At 39.0% G+C, this 13,626-nt stretch overlaps 2 protein-coding genes across 4 annotated transcripts; one reads left to right on the plus strand and one right to left on the minus strand.

Annotated features, from left to right (window-relative positions):
* Nucleotides 1–2,611: 2,611 nt before the first annotated feature.
* On the plus strand, nucleotides 2,612–4,831 carry LOC310954497 (uncharacterized protein). The gene is made up of 3 exons (XM_083923961.1): nucleotides 2,612–3,317; nucleotides 3,478–3,548; nucleotides 3,907–4,831. The coding sequence occupies exons 1-3, from the start codon at nucleotides 2,841–2,843 to the stop codon at nucleotides 4,007–4,009; spliced, it is 651 nt and encodes a 216-aa protein (XP_083780087.1). The 5' UTR covers nucleotides 2,612–2,840; the 3' UTR covers nucleotides 4,010–4,831.
* Nucleotides 4,832–5,038: 207 nt separating this feature from the next.
* On the minus strand, nucleotides 5,039–11,975 carry LOC310954249 (kelch domain-containing protein 1). Of its 3 annotated transcripts, none has more exons than XM_083923629.1 (14): nucleotides 11,851–11,975; nucleotides 11,350–11,469; nucleotides 8,897–8,967; nucleotides 8,510–8,627; nucleotides 8,146–8,258; nucleotides 7,406–7,493; nucleotides 7,210–7,293; nucleotides 7,047–7,127; nucleotides 6,860–6,918; nucleotides 6,611–6,720; nucleotides 6,439–6,511; nucleotides 6,277–6,361; nucleotides 5,840–5,892; nucleotides 5,039–5,382 (listed from the first exon to the last, which is right to left on the minus strand). In XM_083923629.1, exons 2-14 carry the CDS (start codon nucleotides 11,458–11,460, stop codon nucleotides 5,241–5,243), a joined length of 1,188 nt encoding a protein of 395 aa, XP_083779755.1. In that variant the 5' UTR covers nucleotides 11,461–11,469; nucleotides 11,851–11,975; the 3' UTR covers nucleotides 5,039–5,240. The 3 variants fall into 3 exon arrangements, with proteins under 3 accessions (XP_083779755.1, XP_083779756.1, XP_083779757.1); XM_083923630.1 differs by having other exon boundaries at nucleotides 11,350–11,490; nucleotides 11,851–11,960; XM_083923631.1 differs by having other exon boundaries at nucleotides 11,350–11,466; nucleotides 11,851–11,958.
* Between the last annotated feature and the right edge of the window lie 1,651 nt (nucleotides 11,976–13,626).

Here is a 13,626-nt window from a genome sequence, read left to right on the forward strand (position 1 = left end):
CTTGAATGCTGGCTCCATCTGCTGGTTTTAAACTTAACACTCTGCTTCCAGAGCAACATAAATCATGAGCTCAGAACAAAGGTTCTTACGGCTGTCAGTGAGAATAATACTGTGTATGTCACTATAAACCTGTTAACTGTGAATAAAAGGTCTGCAGCGAGCACTGAAAAAGTTTCCCGCAATCCTCCTCCAGAGGTCATAAGTTCATCTGTGTGACGTATGTTCAATGTCAACACAACAGCAAAAGCCTTGATTTACATTTTGTTTAAAAAAAAAAGATTAAGAGGGATAGCTCAAAATTAAACAGGGCTGCCCCCGGTTCTTTTACTACGGTTGAACTCCTCCTGGCTGCATTGACTGTTGCCCTGACAACCTTATGTCACCGTGTCAGAGTTACAATATCCCTCTGTCTCAGCTTTGCTCATCTGTTCAGTTGATACGTCTGTGGACTGTCTCAGTGGATGGGAGACACTGTGGTGTCTTCCTCTGTGGAAATGGCTCATGTACGGTAGATTATGTAATTTCAAAATAGTAACATAAAGTCTGCAAGAGAAAGAACCTTTTGGCTGAAATTATTAAGGAATAACAGATCCTCACAGTTTCCCATTTTAATGATGTACTATAGTAAATACAAGACCCTTTAGAAAAATAGTACTACAGGATGTGGTGTGTAGTTCTTCCTGACCCTGTCATGTTCATGTTTGTGTACCTGGCGGGGTAAGAGGCCCAGTTTTACTGGAATGCCTGTCTGCAGACAGCTGGCTTGTTAAATACTCTTCAGAGATTTGGTTTTACCAGACATATGGTCAGAAATGTCTCTTTGACTCAAATGACAACAATAGTTTAATATGTTGCCCTTTAAATGGAGCACTTGGGTCATAATAATTTAAATTTCTCACGCATGCTTTCCGGCTGTTAGGAGGACACAAGGGGCATCTGTATCCGTCACGGTTGCAAAAGCAGCTCACACATTGAGTAATCACAGTCCCAAAATAATCTCGGTTCACATAGTTTTGGAGGATTTGATGCACAAAGCAATGCAGAATCCAGAATAAGAGTTTTACAGAGGCTGAACTTTCCCCGGTCTTTCAAGTCGCCGTCCATGGGAGGAGGAATATCCTTGAATCTGGGAGAAGTCAGAGAAGCCACAGTTATGCAGCGAGCAGGGCTGTGGTCTCCGTCTTGCGGCAGATCCTCCCCCTCGTCTGGAAGCTGTTGAGTTCTCTTCCAGATGTGGCGGCCTGATCTTTTTAATGATACACTGGTGCAGGCAGAGCTTAACAGAAATGGAGGTTTAAAAAAAAAAAAAAAAAAAAACAAGACTCCATGAGAAGCAGGGGTGAAAAGTAAGCTTGTTTGTGTGCTTTTACTTTTGGATACAATCTAAAAATTAGGAGTTGTACTTTCATTTAAATTGTATTGGACTTTTAGAGAGGTAAAAATATTAGGCCTACACATTTATGCAATTATTACACAATCTGGAGGGTGTTCCAGTTTTGGTCTAAGGCTCTTTTCCCTATAAGGCAATCTCTCAGAAAACTATTTCATAAAGTAAATCTTTGGACAACATCACAGAAATGGAGACATTGGTTGGAGATGGATATTCATATTGAGATGGTTATACTTCAGTGGGCTTTTCATGAAGACTGTGAGTAACTTCAAAATATTTTACATTTTTCAGGTTAAGCCTCCTGTTTCAGTAACATTCAAGTAAAGGAACAATGGCGTAGATGTTTTGGAAATCCCTCTCACATTCACAGTTTGCAAAATGCCAATTGCTTAAACGGCAGGTGTCCTTGACTTGGTCATCCTCCAGAGAGAACAGGTTGCACAGCTGTCTGGCACACACACATATGTGCACACACACAGACAAGGAAAGAGAAAGAGGCACTTAATGAAAGATAGCAAACAACTCCTTTACTCGGGTGAACTCTGGGTTCTTGTCAGACAGCTCTGGTAGGGAGATGCTCCCGCTGTGTCTTTTGTATGTGCAAGTGGATCAAACAAAAGCTTATTGAGGAATCTCTGGGAAGCCCAAGCTGTCGGAAAGGAATGCCCCTCTTCTCTTCAGTGCTTGAGTTTTAATCAGTCAGAGGGGCTGGTGAACTGGGGGCCTCCTGCACCCGGCGGGCAGACAGGAACTCACTCACTCCTGACCTCACTTGCCTCAATAAAATCTATTAGCTGAACACAGAGGGGCAAAAGGCTGGTCATTGTTGCTGATGTGATGTAGATAAATCTAACTAATTGGCCCCAGTTAGCCTTCCCATGGTCATACTGTCTACACATCCTTATGTAATCTCTTTCTCAATCCAGGAAAATGGCAGAATATTTAAATGCAGTTCTTTTTCAGGTTTTTTTTTTAAGTAAAAACTGATTAGATTATAGGCCAAATGATAAAAATGCATGCAGAGGTAGGGGTTCTAAAGTAAAAGTAGATTTTTTTTGTCCAGTAGAAATAATGAAACATAAAGGGTGTGTGTTTCTCGCTATAAGAAGGCGGAGTTTTCTCCCTGGGGTCCTGAGCCAAACTGGTGTTATGTAACTGATACACTGCTTGCCATCCTGATGTGGAGTTACAGAAAGTTTACAGGTCCGTGAACATGGACGTCGCGGTGCGTCTGCAAATCGCTACATTTTCAGAAAATTCGCAGTTAGAGCAGATTTTTGGCAAAGAACTGTCTCACAGCCGTAAAACCTAATTATTAACTGACCTTCAGCACTGCCAAGGATCTTGTGTCGGTTATTGTTCAACTCTGGAAGCTCTCGGTGAGCCCTGAAGAGGAATTTGGAAAATGGGACTTTGCGTTTAGATTTTGAAAGCGACCTAACGCACGGACATGGGCAGCGGTACGAGCCGAGGGAAGAAAGTTGCACCTGCGTGTGTCAGCGAGGTGATCGTGGCCAAAACCGGTGTCCCTTCACCCAAACAGGACAGCCGTCCATTCAAGCCGCTCAAAATCCATGCGATTTTACGCAACACGCGCAACCGTGCGCAACCGGACTGCAACAGCGTGGGGCACGACTCTGACTTTTCCCGGGAGGACGATGACATCGATGCAGAGATGGACACCGTTCTTGGGGATTACGATGAGCGAGGAAGAGCTTGCGGGAAGAAAGATCCTCCCAAGAAGACCGTCATCAGATCCAAAACATACGGACTGTGTCACTTTAGTCAGGAGGACGACGAGGACCTCAGCTCCCGAGCCGAGGAGCCACGTGGCTCACACGGAGCATCCAGAGATGTAAACAACAGGAGCAATGATGCTTTCACGCGCTCTAAAAAACCCACACCTGCGTGCCCCAGTCAGCACAGTGTAAGGACCTTTAGTCTTCTGTTTGAGGATCATGGGTAGCCTAATAGGTGCATTATTTATCTGTAACAGTTCGTTTTTTGAATAACAGTGAGCTTGGAGTTTGTTCAGTGCTAAAATGTAAACATATGATATCCCTTCTTTCCTCTCTGCTTTATGCCAGTCCTCATCCTCTCGGGGCTTTTTGACAAGAGGGGCTTTGTTGGAAGCTGTTCCCACATCACAAAAACAATCGTAAGTAGACAGCTCTAATAAATAATGGATTTCCGAGCCCAGTGGAGTAGTGAAAAGCCGAGCAGGGCCAGATCAAATTCACCTTAAAGGGGTCGAAATACCAACCCATTATTGTCAGGGCTGATCACATTATTCAGACAGAAAGAAGTCTCTGTGTTGCTGCTGTTTGAGGTGAGTGTGAAAACCGGAAGCACAACTAAGAAAAACATATTTCAATAAGATGCCCTCATCAACAATAATACATCTGATGAAAAAATAGCACATCAAAATATACATTATAACTCATGTTTCCTGTTCTTGGGTTGTTGTTGGTTGTTGTTTTTTTACCATGTTGCTGACGTGTTTCTCCTCTCCCCAGGACTTTTGAGAGCTGCCATAACTCCTCTCCCACCATGCCAGTCATCCTGTATGATGGATCAGAAGAAGAGCTGATGAACACTATTGAGAAAGAGTTCAGTTGACCCCCAGCTGTTCTCGTGACATAGAGCAGTTTAGCAGAAGACATTTTTAAAAAGAGAAAGGGAAGCAGGGTTTCTTTTGACAAATTCCTGCCTCTAAGGAAGGCTGCATTCACCGTGTTTAAGCAGGATTTACAGGATAAATTTAACATTGCTTGCGTTGAACTTGAAACTGATGCAGCACTCCAGGCCTTTGCATTTACCCAAGTCTTATTTAACAACACGAGGCAGTGTAATCGCAGAGTTGTAACACCAACTTGAGCAGGTGCCAGGCAGTCTCCTCAGACAATCAGGTCAGTGAACAGAGAGAAGCCTCCTCGGTTTGTTGTCTGCAGTGGTAAGGTGTCACTGTCACCCCCCCTCAATGCTGCCAGACTCCTGCAGAGCACACTTATTTGTTACCTATTACTTACTTTACTTTAACTTGTCTGTTAACATGTAAAGGAGAGCACAGATATTTCTCTGAAACATATAAAGGCACATTCTTGTGGTCGTGCTATATGCAAAATCATTTTCCACCAGCAGCACGGTGTTTAGGGTATAGTTTCTAGTAAGTGTCAGCCCTGCAAAGGTATGAGCCGGGATTGTTGATTTAAGGTTTCCTTCCTGACCACAGTTCCTGCACTTTTCCACCCTTATGAAGAAGGAATGTGTGCAAACAGAGACAAGCAGTCAGGCCCAGTTCGGCCCTAAGTAACATTCAATCATAAAGGCCTTCTGCCACTTAGTGGTGGAGCACAGTAGTTGTGCATTAATGTATTCCCGAACATTGATGGGAATTCTGTACGTGTCAACAAACTGAATTTGTCACCGTTTAACGAAAGGTGAAATTTAACCAGAAATGTAGAGGAAATTTTTGTTTTATATTGCAAATAAAAACTGATTATTGCTTTATTTTTGATCATGTGTTTTCTGTTTTCATTCATTTTCATTTTCTGGAAGAATGTGTGTGGCTAATGCTAAAAATACCTGTCAAGTGTAATAATCCACATCACGCAGAAACAGTTTGATGTGCCATTTAATCATCACAGGAACACTTTGTATTTTAGCAGGCAGAATGTACATAATAAAATTTGCATCTCTAAAACAATAAAATATACCATAATATGCACAATATATTCAAGAATAAAAAACCCCCAGTGTGATTAAGATGCTCACACTGAAGGCAGTACAGTACTTAAATAAGAAATTGTATGATAATGCACTGTTTTTGTCAATCAAGACTTTCTTTAAACTAATATTTGTGCTTCTTTGAAGGCCTGTAGAAAGAAATCCTCCTCTGTACTGATGTCAGTAGTTTGAGAGGCAGGAGAGGAAGCTGATTTCTGAGCATCTCATAGTCTCTCACATTCTTTGCAATGTAATCTTCACAAATCCTGTCAGAAGAAAAAGGGCTGTCATTATTACTTATCATCTAATTTTGGGAAACAGTTTACATAATCGAAGTAAAAACAACCTTTGAAAGAAGATGACACATCTCAAGTTTATCCTTCTGCAATAAACTTGATTTGTCACATGACTTACAACAAAAAGACCTTTTTGACAGCAGATATTTTTACTTGCAATAAAAGAACAAGCAGCAATACTGATGACTCTAAGCCAGCGTTCATATTATCAGGGCTCTGGAACCAAAACACCTCAATATCATTAATTAATGTTATTCATTTCAACTGTTTGACAGGTCAGACTGTCTCTTGTGTAGAGGTCTATTTCTGCTATGAAATTCTTAGAATTGTCTTTCTGTGGTTGTTTTTATTAAATAAAATAATATAATATACATATATTTTATCTTTTTGAGATATAATATACATATATTGTATAAACAGTTTTTACCTGAATAGAGAATATGGCTGCGTCTGGAAAACAAGTGCATCATTGCAGTGACCCTGAAAAGAAATGAAAGGTTTGCAAAGGTTAACTTTGATATATTCAGCACAAAGTTTTTATACAGTGTACATTTATATTTACATTATATTATGGGAAGCGTGAAATGTTGAATATCTTGCCGGTTTTCTCTGATGTGTTATTCAGTACATGGTCATCACACAGCACCTGAATACATCCCTATGATAGAGCTGTTGATTTGAACGTTCACCCGTACAGCCTTAATGTTTTTACTGTCTCTCCACATCATTTCAGAGTTGTGCCTGTGTGCTTGTAAATTCAGGAGGCTTTTAATGAATAAGTCACATTGATTTTAGGTCTGTAAAACTTTGAATAATTCTAAAAAAAAAATGTTTCAGCTTCTAAAGTGTCTCTGTGATACTTACCGTGTCAACAAGGAGGATGTAGTCGCAACTCCCACCAAACACTATCACATCAGATTCTTTGCCTGGACATGCTGTGTGCCACAACCTTGGGCAGGGGATAAGATGCTATCAATCTGCTCCCAATTTGCGGTTACACATTTGCAAATATTCATAAACTGCTACCTTGGTTTATTCTTAAATGGATGCTCGATTTCTCTCCATTTTTTTGTTTCAACGTCAAGCAACCACCCATCACCTGATAGAGAAAATGTATTGAAAATATATCCATTAAAAAACATAAAATGACCAAAGGACGAAGGTAAATAAAAGTGAAGAAGTGGGTACATTTTCTTACTCATTGGTTTGCAGTCTACACTGAGACCTCCAAACAGGAACAAGGTGCCGTCTGATACAGCTGTGAGCGTGTGCCACGATCTGCCCACTGGAGTGTTGGACACTGGGACTCTGGAAAATATATTTTGCACAATGTTTTCAGAGACAAACCTGACAAAGGGTTAGGCCGTTTGAAATATCAATGATAAGCTGTAATTGAAGTAGTTTGTGCACACTTGTAGTTTGTCATCGATCTCAATCACATACGTACATTTCTGACCACGTCCATGATTGAAAGTCGAGGCAGTGAATGTCACTCGTCCTGGTTTCCTGCATTTAAAAAGAGACGAGCACAAATGGCTGTATTACTGTGCTTTTAGCTTCTCTCTGCTACTGATGGCTTCTTGTTGTCTATTATGAATATATGAGAAGAAGTGAAAACTATGTAGTTCTCTCACCATCACTCTGCCTCCACAAATGTATCCTCTACCTCCCACTGTGGCACTGGCGTGGGCGGCCCTCGGGGCTGGAGCACGGCCCTGCACACAAGAACGGCAACTGTGAAATCAGAATCTTTGCATTCAGTGTATTAAAGCAGCACTCACACTGTAACTCACTCACATGGGTCTGTGGTTCACTCCAACTGGCTTGCGCGGGGTCAAATATATGAACCTCATTGTTCCATCCCCAGAAGATATCTTCCGCCTAAAAAACAACAAGACAGTTAAACAAGGGTGAATAAAAATATCTTCAATGCCTAAACGATGAGAAATGTGTACACACCTGTGACCATTTTATAACGAATACATAAACGTACCCATGACGCTTCATCTATAATGAAGCTTCTGTTCCTGCTATCGACATTGGTCAACAGTTTGTGACCATATCCTCCAAAGTAGATGATCCTGAAGAACATTAAACGAAGATTTTCACAATCACTATCATGCAAGTGCAGATAATAGATTTAGTTGGTAATGGAGTGATCTTGTTTCCATTTCACCATAATTATTATATAATATGCGAGAGAAGAGAAGCTGAAAAGAATGTTAAAACCTACAAAATACCATTTGGATGTTTTCAACTATTGCAGCTCCAGATGGAAAAAGAACCAATTTTAAAAATATGCCAAGAAACAATGACAGCGATATTAGAAATTAAAGAGTATGTCTGGTAATCTACTTAATGTAGAATAATAAACCCAATGGTGTGCACATCCAACCCCAGGCAACATCAGCAACAGAGGGGAAGGAGAGGTTGTCCACTCACTGAGATTTTCAAGCTCCCATGTTTATTTCACTGTGCAGACAGCCTCTGTTTTTTCTTTTATCAAAATAAACCCACACATGGAAACAAAATGTATTTAACTAAAAAGAAATAACATAGGAAAAGTAGTCAGAAACCAAATACAAGGCGCAAACAACCTGTTTCCAAATGTGTGATTTGTGAAGTAATTATGAAGCAGTCAGTAGTTCATAAAGTTAGTACTTTAGTGAGTTATGCAGTAACACAGTGCTGGAAATAGCAGTAAGTTAAAATTTACATGTTCACGGTGCTTACCTTTCATTGTAAACCCAGCAAGACAGTTTGTCTCGAGGTGACGGAGCAGAACCGATCTCATGTTCGATCTTCCTCCACGTATATTTGCCGTCTGTCAGGTTGACAGAATAGATCTGTTTGAAGTCAAACAACTGATTACTTCTGCATGTCAACTTCCCTCAGTCCTCAACATTTGACCTTTAGATGTGTTCACACACGTTCATTGTGTCAGTTTAACTCACACCCTACAGATTTAACATATACTTTGGTGTTCATATTTATTGTTTAACCACACAAAAACAAATAAAAAAAACATGTTCTTCGTGTTAAGTTAGGCATAATTTAAGTACCATGAACTGTGTGGAGCATCAGTTACCAGCCTCACCTGATTGGTCTGTCCATTGTCACCACAACCCCCAAATATGTATAAGTGTCCATTCAGACAGCAGCCACAGGTCCCAGACATAGAGGGAGGGACTTCCCCTGACATGTGAAACACTTCCCTTTAAAAGAAAATGGATAAATGACTCACATTCCCTCTTGTCATGACACAATTTACAACCATAACTAGACAGGAGAAGGCTCCAGGCAAGTGCTTGTCAATCCAAACACAAGATGAATGTGACATGACTGGGTAGTGTTAGTGTAAAAAAAGATTATTTACAATCACCAGAAAGTAGGAGAGAAAATAATATATTATGGGAGAAGATTAATTATTAACCTTTGTTTTTACCACGTACAGACAGATTAGGAATGTATTTAATTTTCTTACCATACACCTCGTTCTAGGTCATACACCCAGATCTCATCATTGGGAAGGAAAACTTCATCATCAGCGATAGACTGCAGGGAATAAAATATGTGTATAATTATGACAGAAATAAGTTTAATAGCAATAAATCTTGACACTGTCATTGCTGTGGAAATATATCAATAATACAAAAGAAAGTAATTATGTCCAATGCAAAAGCAGTATGTAGACTGAATTCTACAAAAGAGGAAAAAAACAGGATACACAGGAAGTAAGAAAACCTATAGTACTAGGTACTAAGTGGAGAAGGGCTAGGAGCTAATAAGCTAATGCTTCTTCCTGCTCCTTTTCAAACATACAAAGGGTTTTAACGACTAGTGCTTCAAGTGTAATATATTTTTCACATCTTTGAAATAAAGCATTCATTCATTCATTCACATCAAACAGCAACATAAGGCTATTTTGGCTAAACTGTGGAGTATTCACGGGTCAAATAACATAACATCAGGGTTATGTTATTTGACCCGTGAATACTCCACTGTTGATCCCTTAGGCAACCAGGAATTAAGTTAAACTAAGCAGTTCAACAATGTGGCTTTTTCTAAGCTTTGTCTGAAACCCTGTGTGTACTGCATTTATGGTGGTGGAGGAACCAGATCCTTTACTAAAAGTAGTAGAACCACATTGCAAATAAACACTGGAGATCTAAACTAAACCCCATAGAGAATCTCTGGAATAATCCTTGGCAACAAAGTAAGGGCTAAGAAACCCACTATAGTTACCAAACTGTGGAAGAGACTGAAGAAGAATGAAGCAAGATCAAACCAGAGCAGTATGAGAAACTAGTGATGTCCCGAGGCACAGATGTGCTGAAGTCATTCAAAGCTGTGGCCTCTACACTTCCTATTCATGTTTGAGTCCTATAGCCCTAAGAAAACGTTGTTTAGATCTTTTCTTCTGACACAATGGTTACTGTTCTCTAATTCTGCTGTTTTTGTTGAAGTGCCTTGGTTATGTAAAAAAAAACATGCTAGTACAGCCGTGGTATAGCCAGAGCGGATATTCTACCTAATTATGAACAATAAAAAATAACAGTATTTCAGAATAAATCAAGTATTTATTATGTGTGTGGTCGATAATGAAAAGAAATTCTAGTCCTGCCAAACATCTTCCTTGTCTGTTTTCTTCTTCATTGTGCATTTGTTTACCAATGGAAGTGTTGTTGATCACAAGGGTCCCAGCTTTTATCAATATATCTGCACTAAATGAACTCCACTCTGACTAATCTCTTAGGTTTAGTTATTTTGCCTGTTTTTTTACTTTATACACTTTAGAGGGCCTTTAACACCCTGCAGCACTGTAGCACTCGTGTTTTTATGTTTTATTTTATTGCTTTGATGTAAAGCACTTTGATAGCCGTCTGGCTATTGTAAAGGGCTATAAAAATACATTTTGATTTGATTTGATTTGACTCTAATTTTGATCTCCAGTGTACTCACAAGTGCCACATTTAAAACGTTATAATAAAAGTAAACATGCAGAAGTGGCCTAATATCTGAACAATGTACTTAAAGCACCAAACGCAAAAGTACTTGTTATGCACAATGGCTAATTTCAGTTATGTTATATATATTCTATTAATGGACAATTATTGATTTATTAGCAGCCCAATGAATTAACAAAAACATAAAATAAGCTGATCATATGTTTTGCAGGAAAATGTTCATCACTATTATAATTCTAATAATTATATACATTATAATAGTGACAATAATAATAATGAAAATGACAATAATAGTGGTCGTGGGTGTATAATAATTAGAATCATTTTGATAATGAATGCTTTCTTACTTGATACTTAACCTGTTATCCTTAGGGTCAGTTTGACCCCATTAAATGTTTAACACTCTAAAAACATGGTTGACATCTTTTTTTTGCGTTATATTTCTGACTTTTCCTAATGTTACGGGGAAACTGGGTAAACCTCAAATTAGCATGATTATTTCCTTGTTCTGTAAACATACGTGTCGCATCGGTGTTCCTTTGGGTCAAATTGATAATTTTAATAATTGTATTAATATTATTATTTATTTTACTGTTTAAATATTTAGAAATGTTGGAAATAGTTTTTCCTGAGGTCAAATTGACCCTGTACGTAATACACACGGCTGTCAGTGATAATGAAAAATATTCCAAATATGATAAATAACACAAAATAGTACAAACAAATATCCCTGGATCCATTTTTTTTTTTAAATAAATACACATAGAATACCTGACATAAAAACTTGAGTTACAACTTTGATTATGATATAAATTGCTAGGGTCAAATTTACCCCAATGATAAATGGTGTTGGTCAAATTTGAGGGTAACAGGAGGGTTAAGTTACTTATTACTCATTTAGAAACTGGTTTTAAGGAAACTCTAAACACGCTAAACAGCTGGTTTGGTCATGTGTGTTTGTTTGGCTCACCATGTAGCCTCCCCACACATACAGCAGGTTTTCCTCCACCACCACAGCCGTGTGTCCGCTCCTCTCCCGGGCCACCAGCTCCGAGCAGTGCCTCTCAAATGCGGAATCCATGGCTGGCTGCTTTAAATAGAAAAGAGAAAACTGTGCCTTAAATGATCCAAATCCATCCAAAAATGTCACCTATGCTGTAACATTATCGGCTGCAGCTTTATAGTAACGGGGTAGTTAACTGTGAGCAGCGATTACAGTACAATATTTCAATCCATCCATGTTGTTGTTTTCGGGTTTAAACATAAACAACAGTCAATTATAAGGTATTTGTGCAAAATTGGAAGTCTACGTAACATAGGGTTGACGTTCGCTACACAGTGGCAGGTAGAACCATACAACCAGAGCTTATTGTATGTAGAGGGCTCTGCAAACGACTAACACACGGTGTCAACACTACAGAAATATTTAAAATGTTTTTCCAACCATGAAAACACGTATGAATATACTCACCTGCTACAGTAGGCTTTTAGTTGTCGTGTAGTTTATTTCTCATGTTGTGAACATTAAAACATTAAAACGGCAGAGCAAAACAAAAAGGTCTCGCTCCACTCCCATAACCAGTGTCAACATCCCGGAGGTTACAAAATAAAATACAACTTCCGGTCCCTGTTTGACTTGTAAAAATAAAAGCTCGTTGCAGCAATAATCTAGAAGAATTCCTTTATTAGACCCGCGAATGGGGAAATTCAATTTTCACTCTATTATTTTTCATTTTACACACACAGGCCTGAAATACACACACTCATGCAGGACCTATATACATGCAACCAATGGAGAGATGTTAGAGGTTCGGTGCTTTGCTTAACAGCACCTCGGCAGTGCCCAGGAGATGAACTGGCACCTCTCCAGCCACCAGTCCACACAGGGACTCTGAAATACGCTGTCTGTCTTTGTGTTCAAATCAGCAATTTCCGTAATAAAATGTTCATGATTAAAAATTCAAACACTCCAAGGAAACAACAAAGTTACATTCACTGCATTTATTCAGTTGCTTAATTACATCTCACGTGTGTTTGAACAAATTGGCAGCACCCACGGCTTTTGCATGTACTCAATCCTTATTTATCATGGTGAAGCAGTGAAAGTAGCACCAGCTTGAGCAGGCTCCTTGGTTTTTCCAGGCACCCTCTACTTATTTGTTACCTGTTACTTCAATTCAATTTAATTCAATTTTATTTATAATGCCAAATCATAACAAAAGTTATCTCAGGACACTTTACAGAGTAGGTAAAGACCCTACTATATGACTTGTTGGGTCTATGATTTACATAGACCCAACAATTCCCCCGTAGAGTACGGTGGCAACGAAAACCTTCCCTATAACAAGCAAGAACGTCGGGTTACTTGCTTTGAGAGTGAGCATTTGGTCAGACATTTGGCTATTTACTTAAACATAACATTGTTCTGGAATTTTACCCCAGCTGTTTTGCGTATTTACTGTTTAAAGCTATAGTTTTAAATACATGAAAACCCTGCAAAAGTAGCTGAGCTGGGGTTATTTATTTATTTTTATTTTTTTATTTGTTTCACTTTCAGATGACAGTCTCCGCAGGACTCCAGCGCTATGAAGAAGGAATGTGTGGAAACAGAGAGAGCTGCAGGCCCAGTTTGTCCCAGCTGCTTTTCAAGTGATGACAAGATCGAGCCACATCTAAACATAGGGGCCGAATGCTACTTGGTGGTGAAACACAATGATACAGTCTTTGAACATGCATGTGTGACATCTATTCTATTCTTCATATATTTTTGATATTGTGTAAAGTTTCTAGGGGTAAATGATTGTTTTTTTGCCACTGTAGCGTTGATTTATGTAGACTAGACTGTTAAACAAGTCAAACATTTTCACTTGCCATTTTATCATTAAACATTGTACAGTCTATGTGCATTTCATGGGGCAGTGCAAAAATAAAACATGTACATAAATATGTAATATGCAATGTGTACATAAAAACCAATAACATTTAACACCATTTGAACAATAAAAAAATGCCACCCCACTAAAGTACATAAATAATAATCTAAATGCTGATGCTTGGTATTTAAGACATTTGTTTGACTTACTGCTGTTGTTTTATTGAAGGCCTGTAGAAAGACATCCTCCTCTGTACTGCTGTCAGAAATATGGGAGGCAGGAGAAGAATCAGATGTGTGAGTACTTCCTAGTTCCACACTTTCGTTGCCATGTAACCCTCACAAATCCTTTCAGACGGAAAAGTCATTTTTTCC

Source organism: Echiichthys vipera, assembly GCF_963691815.1.
Source record: "Echiichthys vipera genome assembly, chromosome: 12".
NCBI classification, from domain to species: domain Eukaryota; kingdom Metazoa; phylum Chordata; class Actinopteri; order Perciformes; family Trachinidae; genus Echiichthys; species Echiichthys vipera.

Excerpts from the sequence above, each read along its gene's own strand:
- LOC310954249 (XM_083923629.1), bottom strand. The coding sequence starts at position 11,460 with ATGGATTCCGCATTTGAGAGGCACTGCTCGGAGCTGGTGGCCCGGGAG. Across the intron at positions 8,968-11,349 it reads ATGTGTGGGGAGGCTACATG|TCTATCGCTGATGATGAAGT; the intron begins GTGAGCCAAACA and ends TATTCCCTGCAG. Across the intron at positions 6,512-6,610 it reads TGTAGACTGCAAACCAATGA|GTGATGGGTGGTTGCTTGAC; the intron begins GTAAGAAAATGT and ends TTTCTCTATCAG.
- LOC310954497 (XM_083923961.1), top strand. The coding sequence starts at position 2,841 with ATGGGCAGCGGTACGAGCCGAGGGAAGAAAGTTGCACCTGCGTGTGTC. Across the intron at positions 3,318-3,477 it reads CGTGCCCCAGTCAGCACAGT|TCCTCATCCTCTCGGGGCTT; the intron begins GTAAGGACCTTT and ends GCTTTATGCCAG. Across the intron at positions 3,549-3,906 it reads CCCACATCACAAAAACAATC|GACTTTTGAGAGCTGCCATA; the intron begins GTAAGTAGACAG and ends TCCTCTCCCCAG.